We start from the raw sequence: 21,265 nt of genomic DNA on the forward strand, positions 1-21,265 counted from the left end.
AGGGACCACACCCAAATAGTTTCTACAAAATGCCTTTCTAATTCCACAAAGTTACATGCTTTATTATTGTGGTGATGATTCTGAGGCATTTAATATCTATTTAACATTCATTATTAAATGGATAAATTAATTAATGAATAAAAGTTCTTAATAATCTTTGACACATGTATTTCCTACCCCCAAACAGAGAGCAACCAGACATTTAGGAAGGAGAGAAAGGACGATTTAAGGGCCATCGTAGCAAGAGAAACATCAACCAAGACTCTGATATTTAGAGATGAGTCAGAGAATCAAAAATTTAACGATGAAACATAAAAGCACACAACCACATTTTGGGTGCTCATATAGACTAAATCACAATTAATCTATGTCAAACCCCTCTTTAAGAAAGCACAAAGGTATAAACATGCATTTTATATTGATTCCCATCAAAATGACTTCAAAAAGTCTAAGAGAATCACAGGGTTAGACACTACTTATCTGTAGCATTTTAATGTGGATTCCTCAATCATGCTGAATAAATTAGATGCCACTATACAACATCTATATAACAATTAAAGGTCAATTCAGAATAGAATAATAAAATGACAGGAAAAACTAATTAGCGTAGTCATAAATTCTTTCTGCACATATATTCTCAAAGTGCTTGATTTACTTAAATGCAATTCCTTTGTCATGGCAGTCTTGTTAACAAATTATACAGGCTCTTATGAACCTGGGTCCCAAATGAGAGCAAAACACATAAGAAATGCATGGCTTATCCATTAACAACACTCATTAACAGACTTTTCTGACCCCACCAATAAAGATAACTTTTGGCAGAATAACTTGGAAATGGATAGTGGTTAAGAGTAGCCCAATATGATGAACATAATCAATGCCACTGAAATTGATTAACTTTGAACTGACAAATACTTTATTTTATATGCATATATTTCCACATTGAAACAATAAAAAAAAGAAAGAGACCTTATTGGAACTATTAGCTTTGAGACGAGAGGTATAAAGAAAAACACGACTTGGAGATTCTGACCTTCCAAAATGCAAATATTTACCAGACAATATTCTTTAGTCCTTGATGTCTTTCCACACTAAACTGGTTGATAGGGACTCAAGTTAAAACCGATTTTGCTTATCATGTGACTTGAAAGCACAAGCTTGTCATTAAAAAAAAAAAAAAAAAGATATCACCAATTTATTTATCATCTGTCATCTCAAAAGGAAAACAAATCTTTGAAAGTCAAATTGTCCCTTCATGAGATGATGGATTTTGAAATGCTGGGCTCTTTTTCAACAAGGAGGTAACTCCGATGAATCAGTATTCACAAAGTGGCATTTGGCACAACAGTAATGTTAGTTAGACAAATGTTCTGTGTTAGCCATAAGATACTACAGAGGGATAATTTTTATGGGCTGCCACAGGCAAACATATTCAGATTCCCTGAACCTCCTCCTGAATTTGAAGAATGGGTTTGAGAACTAAGATGTTGGGAATGCTACTAACCCTTTAAGGATACATACCATCAGGGATAAAATGGTACAAGATTTGGATTTGAGAACTAAGATGTTGGGAATGCTACTAACCCTTTAAGGATACATACCATCAGGGATAAAATGGTACAAGATTTGGGATATGAGGTACTGGGCATGTCCCAGGCCCAGTGATGCTTGGATAGACTCTCTCTGGATAGGATGCTGAAATTCCCTAAGCCTTGTGCTTCCTGCTCCACGGAGTGCATAAGGCTAGCATGTGGCCCATCTACAACCTTTTGGATACAGCAATACATCACCGTGTAATGTGTACCCCAGGGAAAAGTTCCTGTCTATACTTACGCACTTATTTTCCTATTGGATTTGACATACACCCTTGATCTTCCTCAGGCCTGTCATAAAACAATAGATCCTCATGAAACCCTTACAGGCATTCAGCCCAGAGCAGCAGATAATTGTTAGCACTACTGAGCTATTGGAGTCCCTGGGTGGTACACACACTTAATGCGCTCGGCTGCTAACCAAAAGGTTGAAGGTTTGAGTGCACCCAGAGATACCTCAGAAGAAAGACCTGATAATTACTTCCAATAATCAGTCATTGGAAACCTTATGAAGCACAGTTCTACTCTGACACACATGGGGTCACCATGAATTGAAATCAACTTTACAGCCACTGGCTTTTCTTAGGGGGGGTGGGAGGCTTACTGGGTTATTACTATGTGCCAGTATCATTTTAGATCTTCTACTCGAATTATCTAATTTAATCCCTACATCGATTTTGGATGTAATTAAAGTTTTCTTATCCCCATTTCAAAGATGAGGAAAGGCTTTGAGAGGATAAAGTTGTGGTCCAAATTCACACAGGAGCAGTCAGGGGTAGCCCTAGAATACAAACCCAGGCCTCTTACATGCCAAAGCCCATGGCTTCTTACTCACTTTGGAACAGTGATTTTCCTCATTCCAAGATTGTCTCAATCTGTTTTATCAGAGATATCACCTCCTTTGTGTACTTTCCACTCTCTCATTGGCCTTACTGTCTCCACAAAAACATGCTGTTCCCAGAGATTACCCTCTAAACTCATCTTTGTGTCACAGCAACTTTGTGCCAAGTTTCAAGGGTGAATACACTCAGCCGGTGAGGTAGGATTGGGAGAACATAAATTCAATCTGAAATAATCACCTCTGATTTTCCTGCTCCCAAACTACAAGTAATTTATAGGGCTGACCTTATTGGTGCATATAGCTAGCAGTATCTCCATAAGAAAATGTAGCTCTATTTTGAAGTAGCATAAATGGCATTAAAAAAAAAAAAAAACTCATTGCCATTGAGTTGATTCCAACTCATAGCAACTCTATAGGATAGAGTAAAACTGTCAAGTAGTCAAGCTCTTAACCACTGTGCCACCAGGGCTCCATGAATGACATTAGTAACTGTCAAATGGAGTTGGGTTTTTAGTGAAAGCTTGGACCCTACATAAATATATTTACTCAACTCATGTCACCTTGGGGGATGGCAGCTGGGAGCTGGGATAACCCATGATCAGAACAGGTCACAGTCAATGATGTTCATTACACGTACATAAAAATTACGCCACTTCCAGCGAAGGTTGGAAGAAAAAGATGAGGTCGTAGGGTTGGGAGACCCTGAGATTGGGTACTAAGGAAATTGAGGTGTTTTTAAAACTCTGAAGAATGTGGTAGGAGGCCACTGGGTGGTATGAATGGTTAACACACTCCACTGCTAACCAAAATGTTGGTTTCCCCCACTAGATTCTAAGAGGCATGAAAGCAGGATCCTTACTTGGTTTGCTCACCATCATATCACCAGTGTCTAGCACAGTGCTTATCAGAAAGCAGTTGCTCGGTAAATATTTGCGAGTAAATAAATGAATGGATGTGCAGCTTTCCTTCTGGCTACTTCATAGATACAAATGTATGTATGTATATTTCACCCACACGCATACATTTTATTTGGAATACTCATGTGAGGTTATATATGAAGCTCAGTGAATATTTTAAGCATATTTTAAATATCAAGTAACTTATTAACTTAGACCTTGTAACTTAGACCCAGTATAATCGATTAATGAAACAAAGTTCTAAACCCAAGAACTTTGTTTCATTAATCGATTATACTGTCCATGGTAACAGTTAAACTGATGCTGGTATGAGATATGTCAGAGATTTTTGTCTATGCGAAAATTACTTCATACTTCTCACTAGAATATGAACTAATATTTGTCAGTGTGAGCATTCAAAGCAACATGACCCTTCTGCATTCAAAGAATCAATGAAAATGTCAATTACTGCTAGATGGACAGGCAGAAAAGAATACGTTCTTGTCTGTATTTCCCTTGTCCTGCAAGACTTATGCTCCTGTTCCATTTTTCTAAACAATCTAGTAAAATTCAATTTGCTTTTTCAATTTGTCTCCAGCCAAGCTTCCTTCTGTCAGCTATGCAGTCATTTCAATGCTGGCCACGTAGAGTAATGGGAGAAGGACAAAGAGAATGAAATTACCTGTGCATTTGCGATCTGTGTCTTCTTTTTTTGACCCACTAATCGTCAACTTGCAGTTGAAGTTTTCTTCCCAGTATTCAGCAAACCATACATTTCTTCTGTTGTTTTCAAGTGTGCGGGATGTAAAGTAGGCATCAAACCCTAAATGGAGTTAAGTGAAAAGGTCAGAGCACTGTTGGCATGTCTGGAAATAAAAACATCAGTGATAGTTTTTCTTTGTTTTAGTAGACTGGATCCTCTTTTCTGTCAATCAATAATAATAATAAAGTCAACAGAAGAGGAAAAAAAATATTCTAATGCTAACCTATAGCTAAAGTACTAGTTCAATCTCTTAGGCAGATACATGGCCAACAAATGACATTTTCATAATGAAATCTGCATTAGAGACCTTAGAGATGACAAAATGAGCACAACATGCCCTGCATAGAGTCTCTAGTGAACTAGTCCAGGAGCGTCTTCATCATCATCATTGAGATAATAGCTAAGAATTTTAATGCTTACTATGTACCATACTCTATGCTAAGTGCTACATATAGAGATTATTTTATTCACCTCGACACTCTATGTGGTAATAGCTATCATTATCCCCATTTTGCAGATGAGAGAAGAGGGGCTTCGAGGAATTAGTAACCCACCGAAGGCCAAGCATTATACCGTATCCTGTCACTCTGACCATGTCAGCTATGGACCTGTGAATATCATTTTAAGAACAAATTTTTGTTTAGTAATTTACCATATTATTGACTGCCTATCCCAAATGGAAAGCAAAAGTTTTTGAAAAGGTTTGTAGGTAAACTGAGTCCAACATAGAGCTTAAAGAAATTCATAAAGAATGTCTAAGATATCTGGTGTCCAGTCTGGCACATAAAGAGCTTGGAAGTCATCATTCCTGTCCTCACAAGAAAAATTGAATATCAAAAACTCTTCTTAGACCCATCAGATAATTTAGGTCACAGAGCAAACTACTGGCCTGGAGAGACAGAGATGCAGATACAGAAAATAAATCTTACCAAGAGGAGAAATCACCACTGCTGGATCCAGTATCAGGTGGAACACCCAAAGTGTAATAATTACTAGAGGTAGAATAGATTGAGATATTCAAACTCCTGGAGGCCCAGCCTTGGAGGCCCATACTTTCATGATTTTTACCTCCAAGAGTTGTGCTTGGTCTAACTGTGAAGCTGGAGGAAAACCTCCTACTACTTCTGACAGAGTGGGGGAGGGGAAAAGGGACCGTTTTAAATAGCACTCTACTCTTCAGGACAACAACCTTCCCTCAAGAGAAACTATTTTAAAAGAGCTTAACTGATGTGGAAGAAGAGAAATACCCACTCCGGCTGCATCTAGTTTTCCTATTTCACTAAAGGGGTGAGTAAAAATGCTGAAAAGCGCTTGTGAAGGTCACAACCCAGGGACACAGGCTCACTAAAGCACTGAGATATAATCATAGGATTATATAATGCTTTCTCCCTCCCTCCCCCGTACCTTACCATCATATCAACATCAGCAGAGATTTATGGGAAATTATAATGGAAAGGACCCCAGTTCCTTTTGCCCAACACATCATATCTGACTTTCAACTAAAAATTATGAGGCATGCTAAAAGGCAGAAAACACAGTCTGAGAAGGAAGGGCAAGCATCAGAACCAGACTCAGATATGGAAGATACTTTGGAATTATCAGACCAGGAATTTAAAATCACTGTGATTAATATGCTAAAGACTCTAATGGAAGAAGTGGGGAACATGAAAGATTAGATGAGTAACGTAAGCAGAGAAATGGAAACTCTAAGAAAGAATCAAAAGGATATTTTGGAAATCAAAAACACTAATAGAAATGAAGACAGACTTGGATGGACCTATCAGTAGGCTAGATACAGCCAAGGAAAGAATCAGTGAGCTTGACTACAGACCGACAGTAACTTCCTAAACCGAAAAGAAAGAAAAAAAAAAAAAAGATTTAAAAAAGGAACAGAATGTTTAAGAACTGTGGAACAGTTCTCAATTATAAAAAGTTCACCATACACATAATGGAAATACCAGGAGAAGAAATAGAGAAAGGAAGAGAGCAAATATTTGAAGTAATGATGACTGAGAACTTTCCAAAATATTGACAGACATCAAACCATAAACCAATAAATCTCAGGAAACACCAAGCAGCATAAATATCAAAAAAGACCATACACCTAGGAATATCATATTCAAACTGCAGAAAACCAAAGACAAAGAGGAAATCTTGAAAGAAGCCAAAAGTAAACAACACCTTACTAAAAAGAAACAATGGTAAGAATTACATCAGGTTTGTCTTCAGAAACCATGCAAGCAGAGAGTGAAGTGAAACATTTAAATTGTTGAAAGAAAAACAAAAGCAAGAAATGCCAGCCTAGAATTCTGTATCTAGAAATATTATCTTTTAAAAGAGAAGGAGGAAAAACACCTTCTCAGACAACAAAAACTGAGAGAATTTATAGCCATTAAACCTGCTTTGTAAGAAATATTAAATGGAATTCTTCAGAGATAAGGAAAATCATTTAGGTCAGAAACTCAGGTATGCAAAAATGAAGATACATAGATAGAGATATGTATTTCTTACTCTTAACTGATCAAACTGATAATAGTTTAAAATAATAATAGCAACAATACGTTGGATGATTATAACTTACGGATAATTGAAATTTATGACAACAATGTTATAAGTGATGGAAGGGAGAAATCGTGAATACTCTTTTATAAGGTACCTGTACTACTAGTAAAGTGGTAATTGTTATTTGAAAGTAGACATAGATTAACAATAAATGTAAATGGCAAATTCTAGGGCAATAATTACATATATATATATATATATATATATATATAATTGATATGCTAAGAGAGGAGAGAAAGTGTAATCTTACAAAATGCCAGAGAGGCAAATAAATAAATAAAAACAAAACCAAGGAATACATGTCATGAATTTTAGAAGCTACGAATATAGATATTAATTCAATTATATCAATAACCGCTTCAAATGTGAAGGATTAAAATATACCAATTAAAAGAGAGAGAGACTATCACAGTGTATAAAAAAACAAGACCCAAATATATGTTTCTACATGAAACTCACTTTAAATATGAAGATGCAAATAGATTTAAATTAAAGTAAAAAGATGGAGAAAAGTATACTATGACAACACTAATAAAAAGAAAGTTGGAGTAATTATATTAATTTCAGATGAAGCTGATTTCAGAACAAGAAAAATTATCCAGGATAAAAGGGGCACAAAACCAAAAATGAAATCAAACCGGTTGCTGCAGAGTCAGTTCCAACTCGTGGCGACTCTATGTATAATAGAGTAGAGCAAACTTTATAGAATTTTTGGGGGAGCTGTAATCTTTAGGAAAGCAGATTGTCAGGCCTTTCTTCCAGGGTTTGAACTGTGCGGTTTGAACTGCTATCCTTTGGTTAGTAGCCAAGCGGAAACCATCTGCACCACCCAAGCCAAACCAAACCAAACCCAGTTCCATTGAGTTGATTCTGACTCATAGTGACCCTATACGACAGAGAAGAACTGCCCAGTAGGGTTTCCAAGGAGTGCCTGGCGGGTGTTGGACTGCTGACCCTTGGGTTAGCAGCTGTAGCGCTTAACCACTACGCCACCAGGGTTTCCTTGCACCACCCAGGAACCTTAAAAGGGGCATGATATAATGATAAAAGGGTCAATTCTCCAAGACTTAATAATAATCCTAAATATGTATGTGCCATCAAAAGGGTGGCAAAATGTATGTAACAAAACCAGATAGAGCTGCAAGGAGAAACAGACGAATCCACTATTATAGTTGGAGAATTCAACATCTCTCTCTCAGTAATGGACAGCTCCAGCAGGCACAGAATCAGCAAGAATATAGCTGAACTGAATAGACCATCAACTGACTGGGTCTAATTGACATTTATAGAATACTCGACTCAACAACAAAAAAATACACATTCTCAAGCTCATATGTAACATTCAATAAGATAAACCACACTTTGGGCCATAAAACACATTTTGTCAAATTTAAAACAATAGAAATTATACAAAATATGTGCTCAGGCCACAATGGAATTAAGCTAGAACCAATATCAGAAAGGTAGCTCTAAAATATTTACAGGTTAAACAACACACTTTTCAATATTACGGGCTAAACAACACACTTTTCAATAACACATAGGTCACAGAAGAAATCTCAAGAAAAAATAAATATTTGAATTAAGCAAAAATGAAAACACAACTCATTCAAAATTGGTGGAATGTAGTGAAAGCAGTGGTCACAAGAAAATTTTTTTATTAATTTATTTTACTTTTGTTGTTTTTGCTGAGAATATACACAGCAATTCAACAATGTCTACATGTACAATTCAGTGGCATTTATTGCATTCTTCAAGTTGCAACCAGTCTCACCTTCCTTTTCCAAATTGTTCCTCTCCCATTAACATAAACTATCTATATGGGATCAGACTGACAACAACAACTGAAAAGATCAGATAGAAAACTTTGGGGCTGGTTGTTGTTGTCAGTCTGATCCCATATAGATAGTCTTTAAGAAAGCACAATGTTCAAGGCAGACATTCTTTACCAATTAAGTTAAAGTATTATTTTTTTTTAAGAAGACTTCGGGAGATATTTTCAGTTTAAAGTTCAGGGTTTAAAGATTATTTCAAAGCAATAATTTGGGGGTTCATCCAGCCTCCATGGCTCTGGGAAGTCTGGATTCCATGAGAATTTGAAATTCTGTTCTGAAATTGCCCCCTTTTGATCAGAATTCTTACATAGAATCTTTGATCAAATATTCAGTAATGGTAGCCAGGCAACATCTAGTTCTTCTAATCTCAAGGCAAAGAAGACAATCGTTCATGAAGGCAATTAGTCACACATTCCATTTCCTCCTCCTCTTCTTCCTGACTTTCTTCGTCTGCTGCTTCAGGTGAATAGAGGCCAACTGTTGTAAGGTGGATGGCCATTTGCAAGTTTTAAGATCACAGGCACTATGCAATAAACTAGGAGGTAGAACAGAACCCCTAAATATGGTTTTAGGCCATTTAGCTGAGATGTCCCATGAAACTATGACCCTCAACCTCCAAACCAAACAACCAAATCCCATGAGGTATTTGGTTTTACATAATCAGCTTCAGCAGCTACTCTTTTTCTTGTTGTAAATATATCTATCCCACAACTTTTGCCAAGTTAATTTTTTGCAAGTGTACAACTTATTGATTCAATTACACTAATCAGCCGTGCAACCCTATCTTTAATCGACATGATTTTTCCATCACCTTAAACTGAAACAGTGCTCCATAAGCAATAAGAGGGAAATTCACAGTATTGAATGCATATACAGAGAAGAAAGGTTATAAATCAATAATCTAAGCTCCCACCTTAAGAAACCCAATAAAGAAGAACGAAGTAGATTCAAAATGAGCAGGAGAAATTATTTTAAAAACCAGAGCAGAAATCAATGCAATTGAAAATAGGAAATAGAGAAAATCACAAAATCAAAAGCTGGTTCTTTGAAAGATCAACAAAGTCGCTAAACCTCTAGCCATGCAAACCAAGAAAAAAAGAAAGAACACGTAAATTACTAATAGAAATGAAGGAGGGGCCATCACAACTGATCCCATAGACACGAAAAGGATAATAAAGTAATATTATGAGCAACACCTTTCCCCTAAATTTGATAACTTAGTTGAAATGGGTCAATTCCATGAAAGACACAATCTGCCAGAACTCAATGAGGACAATTGTTGTTGTTAGGTGCTGTCGAGTCAGTTCCAACTCACAGTGACCTTACGCATAGCAGAACAAAACACTGCCCGGTCCTGAGCCGTCCTCACAACCTTCACTATACTTAAGCTCATTGTTTTAGTCACTGCGTCAGTCCACCTCGTTAAGGGTCTTCCTTTCTTTCTCTGACCTTCTACTTTACCAAACACAATGTCCTTCTTCAGGGACTCGTCCCTCTTGTTAACATGTCCAAAATTCGTGTGACAAAGTCTCGCCACCCTCTCTTCCAAGGAGCATTCTGGCTGTACTTCTTACAAGACAGATTCGTTTATTCTTCTGGCAGTTCATGGTGTATTCAATATTTTTCTTCAACATCATAATTCAAAGGCGTCAATTCTTCTTCAGTCGGAATCCTTATTCATTGTCCAGCTTTCGCATGCATAAGATGCGATTGAAAACACCACAGCTGGGGTCAGGAACATCTTAGTCCTCAAAATGACATCTTTGCTTCTTAGCACTTTAAGGAGGTCTTTTTGCAGCAGATTTGCCCAATACGAGGAGGAATCGATTATCTGAATAGGTCTATATCTTTTAAAGACATTGAATCAATAATTAACCTTCAAAAAAAAAAAAAAAAATCCAGATGAGATGAGTAGAGACCAAAAAAAAAAAAAAAAAGCCTGGCATCTGAGAATTCTATAGCTGCCTCTTTAGGATAATACAACTTTAAAAGTTCCAATGGGGCCATAAGGTCTTGTGAGAATCAGAGTGGAAAAGAAGATTGGATTTGGTGTCCCAAGGCCAAGTCTTAAATCTCAGCTCCACTAATGTCACTAGTCGTGGAAACATGAGCAAGAAAATAATTAACCTTTCTGATCTTCCTTTCACCCATCTGTACAAATGAAGATGACCCCACATCCTTCCCTCCCAGGGTCTTGTTTATGGCAGTGGGAAGACTTTGGAACCCTGAGGAGTTTAAAGCCAGGAATCATAGAAAAAAGACTTCTTTTCACATTATTTATTCTTCCCCTCCCCGCCCCCCCCCCCGCCCCTTAACTTTACGGCCATAAAAGAATTAGCCCAGGAGTTATACTCCATAAGGGGAGCATCCAAGGTTATTTGATCACTGGATAACAGAACGTAATTCAGGGCCTTACATACAGTAAGCCCTGGATGGAAAAAAAATCGGAAATAAATAGACAAGGAAAGGATTAAAAAAAAAAGAAGTGAAGGATATTATATAAGACTTTAGTAAATATAAAAAGAATATTTTACATCTCTTAATTCATTTTCCAGGCTGTTTTCAGAACGTGAGAGTCTTGACTCAGTATCCAGCTAACTGCCCTGGTGTATCTATGACCTGAACTTATTTGAAAGTAATCTGGCTGTAGTATCAGATCCCCTCTGATCCTCAGAGCTGATTGATTAACCTGGCTGGCTGTTTTCCTTCTTCCTTGCCTCTCCCATTCCCCTGGGATACACATATTCCCCAACTCAGAAGAAAACATCTTTAGGGTGGAGAGCAACATTTTGAAAGTCTTATCGCAGTGGTGAAGTGCTCTGTTGTTGGCTGACTGTTTGGTGGAATAACTTAATATTCCTATACAAAGGAGAATCTTTAGGGAAAGGTAGACAAGTCCTCAAATGTTTCCAAGAATACTACACATACTTGGTCATGCATATACTCACATACACACACTCATACCCACACTGATTGGTGATTAGCTTTCACATTTCTCTCCGATTTCATGCCTTAAAAAAAAAAAAATCAGATTAAAGAATGGTGGTAGACTGTGACATCAGTGGCCCCCAATAAGGCTCATCTCTTGGGCTTCATACCCTTGTCTGTAGACTTCATACTCTCCTATGTAGTCTCTGCACTTGTCTATGGAACACTGGCAGATATAACTTGAGCACAGGCTGTGCACACGGTGGCTTGTATACTTGGAATACTCCTTAGAATTCGGTTGTCACACTCTAAGGGGGTACATAAGACCGCATGGAGAGAGAGGGTGCCCAGCCACTTGCCAGCTGCCCAAACCATTTCAGCTAAGGTGACACACATGTGAGTAAAGCCATTTTAAACATTCCAGTCCTCCAGCCCACTGCATTAGTAGAAGAACCACTTAGCTGAGGCCAGCCCTGATTACAGACTTGTGGTGATTTTTCTTCTAAGCCACTAACTGTTGAGGTGACTTGTTATGCAGCAATAGACAATGAAACCATGATTCATTACCCCAGCACCCTCTGTGCAACACCAAAACAAGAACACACTCTTAAGGAAGAAGTGTCCTCAAGAGAACACAAAGGAACTTCAGAAACAAGCTCTCTGCCACATGCCATGGGTTTGAACCCCAAGCCAGGCTCAGAATAGGAACTACTAAAATGGCACAGATTGTATCATGGGTACACACATTCCCCAACTCAGAATAAAACATCTTGAGGGTGGAATTCATCATTTAAAAAGTCTTATCACTGTGGTTAAGCACTCAGCTCTTGGCTGCCAACTAAAATGTCGGTGGTTCGAACCCACCAGTGGCTCTGTGGGAGAAAGATGTGGAAGTTTGCTTCCATAAAGATTACAGCCTTGGAAACCCGATGAGGTAGTTCTACTTTGTCCTACAGGAGGGTTACTATGAGAATCGACTCTACAGCAATTTTTTTTTTTTTTTTAATCATTCCAGAATGAATCTCAAGTGTGTTGGTAAGGGAAGAATTAGTTTGCAGGCAGCTGACATGCAGGTAAGTGACCATGGGCCATTACAAAAGAAGGAAGAGAGAGAAAGCAGCAAGAACTTCTCTCCATTCGACCTTAGAACCAGTAGATTTTCAGAGATAAAGCCAGCGCCACAGAGACCAGTCATATGCTACTTCCTCTGGGCTTTCTGCCTCCACTGGAGCAGGAAGTGGATGAAGGCCAGGCTTTCTTAGCCAAAAACTCTGTCCTTTCACTCATAGACCTGATCTGCTTCTCAGCTTCCTGCTCCTCACACCTGGAGCTACTGGACACCCTCACACGTAGGGTGCTGACTGCCCTTCTTTTTCAAATGTATGTGCATAAAAATCCCCCGGGGATCTTGAAAAATGCAGGACCTGCTTCAGAAGGTCTGGGATGGGACCTCAGACACTGCACTTTTGACAAGCCCCAGGTGATGTCCATGCTACTGCTCCATGAACCACACTTTGAATAGCAGGGCTCTAGGGCCAACCTTGAACTGCAGCAAGTAGGATTTAAGTAATTCTAGCCCAGTTTGGTAGGTCTTAGCATCCTCACCCCTCAGCCTTTAATTTATGCCCTGGCAGTCACTTGGTGGTACAAACAGTTAATGTGCTTGGCAGCTAATCAAAAAGTTGGAAATTCAAGTCCACCCAGAAGGACTTCTGAAGAAGGACCTCATGATCTGCTTCCAACATATCACCCATTGGGGTGTATTCTACTCTGACATAGATGGGGTCACCATGAGTTGGAGTCAAGTTGATCACAACAGGTGGTTTTAGACAAGAAGGTCCTTCTTTGCCTTGTTTCTGTAGTTGAGGCCTTTGTTTAGTGCGCTGCCAAGCATAGCAGCAGCTTTGCCTTGCCCTACCCTGGCCATCTGTAGGCCATGGGCAGATGGAGGGAGCTGTGGTACCTGTTGATGAATGTGCCTGGTGTGCTCAGTCTGGATATATACCACTGAACATTGCCACTCTGGGTTCTTTTGCGTTCTGTGGCAGCTGTGTTCCTTGCCTGTGTTCCTTATTTTATCTCTGGGATCTCAGCCTGGAATTTCAGTCCTTGTGCTGTGTCTCAGGATTTCTGAGGCTGCCTTCTGGCAATCCCAAATAGCTCTTCGCTATCTCCTTTAAAGATCCACCCACACTGATGGGAAAATTCAGATCCCCCAACCTGATACTAACAGAGCAAATATATGTTTTGGGTGGTTTCCTAGAGACTTGATCTGCCAAACTGTATCAGAGCTGTGCTTTCTTTCTGTCATTATGGTGGCCGTGTAGTATAGTGGTTAAAAACACAGACACTGGAGTCCTGACGTGTGGGTTTGAATCCCAGTTTTGCCACTTTCTAGCTGGAAGACCTTGGGCAGATTACTCAGCTAGTGACTCAGTTTCCTCATCTGTAAAATGGAGTTAATATTAATACCTACCTAATAGGGTTGTTAAGAGGCTTAAAGGAGTTATTATTTCAAAGCACTCAAAATTGTACCTGGTGAAGTATAATATCAACTGGTTGTTCGAACTCGTCCATTAAACATTCACTGAGTACCTACTCTGTGCCGGGTACTGCTCTCTGCACTCAGAAACTTAGTGTTTAGAACAGACCTGGCTACTTGTGGGGCTTATAGCCAGCCTGGTAGGGAAGATAGACCTTATAAAGTATTATATAAATAAATATATAATTACAACTGTGATGGCTTCCATAAAGGAAAGGTACATAATTCTGTGAGAGAACAGAGTAGAGAGATGGCAGACTTAAGGAGTCAAGGAGGGCTTCCTGGAGGAAGTTGACACTTAGCTAAGAAAAAGGGAAAAATATGTTTTAACTGAGAGAAGGTGATGGGTACGGATTGGATGTTTAATTCAAACGGACTAGCATCTGCTGCTATGTTTTAGGAATGTTAAAGCCATTCTAACGTTACAAAGTTTCCCAGGATAACTAGGCATGAAAATTAATAAATGTGAATAGATTATCTTCTCTGTACATGCAACCTATTACGTGGCACTGCTACTGGAATTCTAATAATTCAATGGCGTAAATACATATTCAATAAGTGAATAAATAGATGAATAAGCTAATCTTCCCACTAGCTCTCAAAAATCTTGATGTCAGGCAGATTTCTATTTGATCCTATTAAACATTGCATTCGTAGTAACAATAAACACAATAACAAAATAATAGGCATTTTACAGACATACATACATTTTCTCATTAGCCCTCGTGTCAACTCTAGGATGGGGTGCTAACCATATCCCTATTTAACAGAAGTAGAAACTAAGGCTCAGAGAGGTGAAGTCACTTGTTCAAGTGCACACAGATAGTAAATGACTGAACTGGGATTTGGACCGAGGTCTGGCTTGTTCCAGACCCTGGCTTTTGACTCCTATACTGTAGAACAGTGGTTCTCACACTTTGTTGAACATCACAAACATGTGGAATGCCAATAAAGAACCCAGAAACCAAGGCTTATTGATGTAAGATAGGATCTGAGTCTTTTATTTCTTCCCAAGTCCCCCAGGAGATTCCCATATCCACCTAAGGTTGAGAACTATTGCTATGGATATTGCTCTCCCCATTTACAATGCCACTTCCTCTCTAACTACTAGGTGTCCTACCACCAAATCACTACATGTACCATCAATTCTACTAGGCAAATGGTTGGTTTAACAGGTAGAAGAGTAAAACAATTATGTAGTCAGGTGCTAGAATGAGTGGCGAGTCAATCAAAATGGTGAAATTGGCTACATGGCTAACAATGCCAGAGCAAAAGCCAGTTGTGGTAGACAGAGCCCCTCTCAGACAATTAAAAGAAACAAAAGCAGAAGTCAAACAGATATTACTCAATTGAGTTAATCCTGCGGACTTATTTCCACTCAGCTCAGTTGGATTTCTTTTAGGTCCTAACAATCTGTTTATTTTTCTTTAGGGGGATTATGACAAAAGATAAATCAAGTCTCACTTGTTCCCTCTTTTATTTTCATTCATTAAAAAAAAAAAAAGTTGTCAGTGAGATATTAAAGTTTTTGTTTTTAAATAGACCTTGCTGTAGTCATGTTTTTACAATGCCTTGGAACGTACTGTGGCAGCCTTTTGGTTTAGGCACAGATCATAACTTCTCTTTATTAACAGATAAGGGACTTTTGCTATGGGGTTGTCCAAATGTTCGTCTCTGGCTCTAAGTCACCACTCTTGGCCTTAATGACAGTTTCTGCAGACTAAAGAGTCACACTATCTTTTTTGTGGGGATGGGCTATTCGGTGCAAGGCATACAATCACCAAGGCACAGAATACAGTCAGGGATAGAAGCAGGAATCAGAGTAACTCCACTAAGCTAAACTATTAACAATCTAATAATGTGTGTGTATGTGTGCCTGTGTGTAAGTGTATATGCATGTACGTATATATCACAGTGAAGCGGGACTTTTTCCCCACGCTTCCTAGAGCTCAGAAAGAGACAAAAGCCATCTGGCCTTACATCCCTTTATTATTAGTTAAATTACCAAGGTTTGAAAATGCAACCCAAGGCACCAAGACCAGAATTTCAATTCACAGAAAATAAAGTCGGAGTTATGTTATTGGAGAAAGATCATTCTTTCATATGGAGGAGATGAAATTCTTAGTATGAAATTGTTCCTCTTGTTGAACATATGAGTTTAACTTCCGAAATTAATTTCCAGGTTATTTTAAGCAAATGTCCCAATGAATACATGTTGAACAACATTCCTATAATCATGGAAATAAAAGTAGAACAACATAGAAATAATGAACAGGATTTTAGCTGGCACTACTACTGTACTTAACTGGCTCTTCCCTCTTTTAAATGTGGTGCTGCCCTCAAACACCCTCTGAAATCTGTGGTTGAGACTCAGAGTATGCAAATGAAGAGAGAAATCATTCATCCCAGGTAATGTGTTTGGTAGGTGACCTTTCCTACTGAGAAGGAATAAAGCTCTCACAAACTTGTGTTATGAAAGGAAAGGTATCAGAATGTCAAGAGAAGGTCAGAGGACACCGCTGCCTGCTCAGTCAGGGTGAAGGGAAGCTGGCAGATACTGATGGGGCTTGATCACTGCTTCCTCAACACAAGCCATGCATTGCAAGATTAAAACATTCCTTTCAAGCCAAATGGCAAGCAGCACCCCAGGCCTCCATTTCACCAGCCCGTAAGGCAGAGGCTCTTAGCACTTTATGGTCTGCTTCCAACTTAGGCAGGATGTGTTAATGATTCAGAAGCATAAAGCTCCTGGCACATCATAGGCACATGATATCAGTGGAAAAGAAATGAATGAACAAAAAATAGAAGAAAGGAAAATACAGGCAGATGGAAGTGAGAAAAACATAAGAGGGGGAAGGGGAGAGGAGGGAAAGGAAGGAAAAGGATGTGAACAGAAGGGAAGGGAAAGCAAGGCAAGGCAAGAGAAGCTAAAGGGAAGTGGAGAGAGAAGGGAGGAAAGGAGGAAGTGGAGGAGAGGAGAGAGGAAACATTGAAGAATCTGAGAAGCAGGGGAACTTACATTCCCTGCTATTGGGAAGGCAAATCGGTATAACCACTTCGGAAAACGGGTCAGCTTTATCTATTAACAATGATGGTATGCATACTTTAAAGGTCCAGCAATTTGACTTCTAGGTATATTCCCTAGAGAAAATGTTATACAAGTACCCTGGGATATATGTTTATGAACACTTAGAGTGGCAATGTTAACAACACTTAAAATCTGAAGCAGACCAAAGTCCATGAATTATGGATTGAATGTATTGTGATTTACTACACAAAAAAGGAACTGAATGAAAAACAGCTGTTCACAGCAGCATGCATAGTATCTTGCAATAACAAACGAGCAAAAAAGAAACAAAACAATGCATTCAGTATCATTCATGTTATGTAAAGTTCAAAGCTGGTCAGAATTAAGTCACATTGCTTAGCGAAGCAGACATAGGTGATTAAACTGAAGGAAGCAACGGAACAATTATGGTGGATGTAGAACAGTGGTTAGGACTGGCGGTAGAAGAGAGGAGAGAGACAATCCTGGAAGGGAGCAGAGGTGTGGGGGGCATACAGGATGCTGCTAATATTCTTCACTTGGGTAGTGACTGCATGGGTGCCTAATTTATAATTATCCATTAAGTTATGTATATTTGGTATATGCCCTTTTCTGTCCCTATAAGTCCAAAAAAGTTACCCATGTGAAAGCTGGGCAATGAATAAGAAAGACCAAAGAAGAAATGATGCCTTTGAATTTTGGTGTTGGTGAAGAATATTGACTATACAATGGACTGCCAAAAGAACAAACCAATCCGTCTTATAAGAAGTGCAGTTGGAATGCTCCTTAGAAGGGAGGATGGTGAGACTTCGTCTTATGTACTGTATGTTTACACAAATAACTCACACCATCTACTAACTGTGCCCTCCCCTGTGAGATATTTTCATAAGCGTGCTATGCTGGTTCTTTTTTTTTTACAGCAACATGTCAAAAAAATTGGCATAGTGGTGCTTACAAAAATATATCATAGGGGGAGGGCTTGGTTGGCAAACAAACATAGAAGGTGCACAGTATTTGTGTGAATGTATGGTAGTCTGGGCATGTTATCAGGAGGGAACAGTTCCTGGAGAGGAACATCATGCTTGGTAAAGCAGAGGGTCAGAGAAAAAAAGGAAGACGGTCAACCAAAAGGATTGACACAGTGGCTGCAACGATGGGCTCAAACATAGCAATGATTGTGAGGACGCTCAAGACCGGGCAGTGTTTCCTTCTGTTGTGTATAGGGTCACTAAAAGTTGGAACTGACTGGATGGCACCTACCAAAAACAACATGATATAACTCATTATAGCAGGTGAATGATGACCACCAAAAATACATCCATGTCCTAACCCCCAGAACCTGTGAATGCAAACTTATTCGGAAAACATTAGGATATTGTATAATCACAAATTACACTGCAGAGGTGATTAAGGATCTCGAGATGAAGTCATCCTGGACTAACTAGGTGGGCCCTAAATCTTTATAAGAGACATGCAGAAGAAAGACACACAAGGAAAAGGGGAGAAGACCATGTGAAAACAGAAGCAGGGATTAGAGTGATGCAGCCACAAGCGAGGGAATGTCTGTGGCCACGAGAAGCTGGAAGAGGACACCAGAATCTCTGGAAGAGAGATTCTCTTCTAGAGCTTTCACAGACAGCACAGGCTTGCAGAAACCTTGATTTCAGACTTGTAGCCTTCAGAACTGTGAGAAAATAAAAGCCTATTGTTTTCAGCCACCTAGTTTGTCCTAGTTTGTATTAGCACCTGTAGGAAAGAATACACCCATAGGAAGTGAGGAACCCCTTACTACGGCTTCTCTTTTGTCTGAATGATAACTTGTTTACCAGATGTTACAAACTGATGGCTTGTGAAACATATTTAATCTGTAGATTTCTTTTGTCCTTTCTATTTTGTCCCAGAGTATTTTAAAAACCAATTTAAAAATCAGAAGATTTCCTTTGAAAGCACAGATTTCTGGCTTTGCTGGTACACTTAGAAAATCTGGCAGCACAGACCAACCCCCCATGACATCAATCAGCAGGTGCTGGAGAACGGATGCCCCCTCTGGGTGAGCATGAGCCCTCAGCTCACAGTATCTCCCCCACCTCCCACTTTCTCCTACCTGGTCCTCTTGCCTCATTCGTATGATGTGCCAGTTGTCATGGTAGACATTGAGGTTTTCACCACGGGAAATGCTTCTATTTTACTTTAATACATCTTTGCTGCAACTTGAGTAATACATTAAACCCATTTAAATGAGAATTACTATCTCAGGGCCCTAAGAATGTATCCTTGGGGATAAAAGAATACAAAAACAGTTGCTATCGAGTTGACACTAACTCATGGCAGCCTCGTGTGTCTGAGTAGAACTGTGCTCCATACGGTTTGTAATGGCTAATTTTTCAGAAACAGACCACCAGGCCTTTCTCTTGACGCACCATTGGGTAGACTTGAAGTTCTATCCTTTCAGTTACCAGCAGAGTGTGTTAACCATTTGCACTACCCAGGGAAATACCACCACAAACATCAGAAAGTTGGGAAAGCAGCAGGTTATAAAATTAACACAGAAAAATAATCCATTTTCCTATAAACAAACAATAACCACTTAGAAGATGCAGTAGACGAGAAGACCTTAATTAAAATAATAATAATAAAAAAAGAATACCTAGGCTTGGATGGCTTGAACTCAGGAAAAAAAAAAAAAAAGTGTTCAGAGTCTCTATAAGAGAAACTTTGAAACTCTTCTGAAAGACAAATGTCAACTTGATTTAATGGAAAGACACTACATGTTCTTGGGTAGGACCACTTAAAATCATGAATTGTCCATTCTCTTCAAGTTAATTTATAAATTTAATGTAATCTCAATAAAACTGTTAACTCTTTTTTTAGCTTCTGACCCCCTCTACCCTCTCACCTCCCCTCCAGATAGGAGATGCCAACATAGTCTCAACTGTCTGCTTGATCCAAGAAGCTCATTCTTCACCAGCATCTTTTTCTACCCTATTGTCCAGTCCAATCCCTGTCTGAAGAGTTGGCTTTGGGGATGGTTCCTGTCTTGGGCCAACAGAAGGTCTGGGGACCATGACCTCTGGGGTCCTTCTAGTCTCAATCTGACCATTAAGTCTGGTCTTTTTATGAGAACTTGGGGTCTGTATCCCACTACTCTCCTTCTCCCCCAGGGGTTCTCTGTTGTATTCCCTGCCAGGGCAGTCATCATTTGTAGCCAGGCACCATCTAGTTCTTCTGGTCTCATGCTGAGGTTTTCGTGGCCCTTTCTGTCTCTTGGGCTCATAAGTACGTTGTGTCTTTGGTGTTCTTCATTCTCCTTTGCTCCAGGTGGGTTGAGACCAATTGACGTAGAAATGATAGCCTTTTAATAATCATCTAACAAACAGCAAGTGGCTGGATATGTGGAAAAAGATAAAATCGGATCTCAGAAACTATATTGCCGTCATGCACCACAGAATATCGATTCAGGCAACATCTGACCGCACATATGTCCATAGTCCTATAGGGTTATAATAGAGTTCAGAAATCCTGATGGGAGAATGGGATGTACCCAGCGTAACTGGACATAGCAAACGCAACAGCTCCCTGTATGCGACACATATACCTCATGTCTCTGGTATACTCCTGGAGGCATAGGGTGGGAAGGAGAAGCCAGTTGGGCAGAAGTGGCCAAGACCAAAAAAAAACGTGCCCATGAAATGTGGGGCTTCGCCCACCAGCCCCATGGAAAGGAAGGAAGGCATAAATCCTATGGTGTTTGTACAACGTCCAAGTCATATAACGTCCTCTTTCACAGAACGTATTATGGATGTTAAGTGATGCAAGACTATAGTTTCCTAGCACTGACATATCAAAGTACACACAAAATGGAGGGATTAAAATGACAGAGATTTATTGTCTCATTTGTGGAAGCTAGAAGTCCAAATTCAGCAGGGTCATGTTCTGTCTGGAAGGTCTAAGGGAAGATCCTTTCTTGTCTCCCCCAGCTTCTGGTAGACCCAGGTATTTCTAGACTTGCAGCTGCAACTTGAGTAATACACAATGCTTGCTTTCCCTATGTCCGTTTGTGTGTTTGTGTGTCTTTCATAAGGATAGCACTCTAGTATGACATCATGCCAACTTAGCTGATAACATCTTCAAAGACCCTATTCCAAACAAGGCCACATTCACAGCTACAGGGGTTAGGACTCCAACAGATCTTTTCTGGGGACACGATTAAATTCATAAGAGAAATTTAACATTAATTTACTTAAGAAATACTGGGAAATA

General features: G+C 39.3%; 1 protein-coding gene across 1 annotated transcript in view; it reads right to left on the reverse strand.

Annotated features, from left to right (window-relative positions):
* GRM7 (glutamate metabotropic receptor 7) overlaps positions 1-21,265 on the reverse strand; it is a 1,058,468-nt gene that overhangs the window by 347,063 nt on the left and 690,140 nt on the right. Inside the window, exon 5 of the mRNA XM_003409776.4 lies at positions 4,012-4,152. Within this exon, the coding sequence (XP_003409824.1) occupies positions 4,012-4,152 (141 nt within the window). The remainder of the gene's footprint in view (positions 1-4,011; positions 4,153-21,265) is intronic.

This window comes from Loxodonta africana, chromosome 22 (genome assembly GCF_030014295.1).
Source record: "Loxodonta africana isolate mLoxAfr1 chromosome 22, mLoxAfr1.hap2, whole genome shotgun sequence".
In the NCBI taxonomy this organism is placed as follows: domain Eukaryota; kingdom Metazoa; phylum Chordata; class Mammalia; order Proboscidea; family Elephantidae; genus Loxodonta; species Loxodonta africana.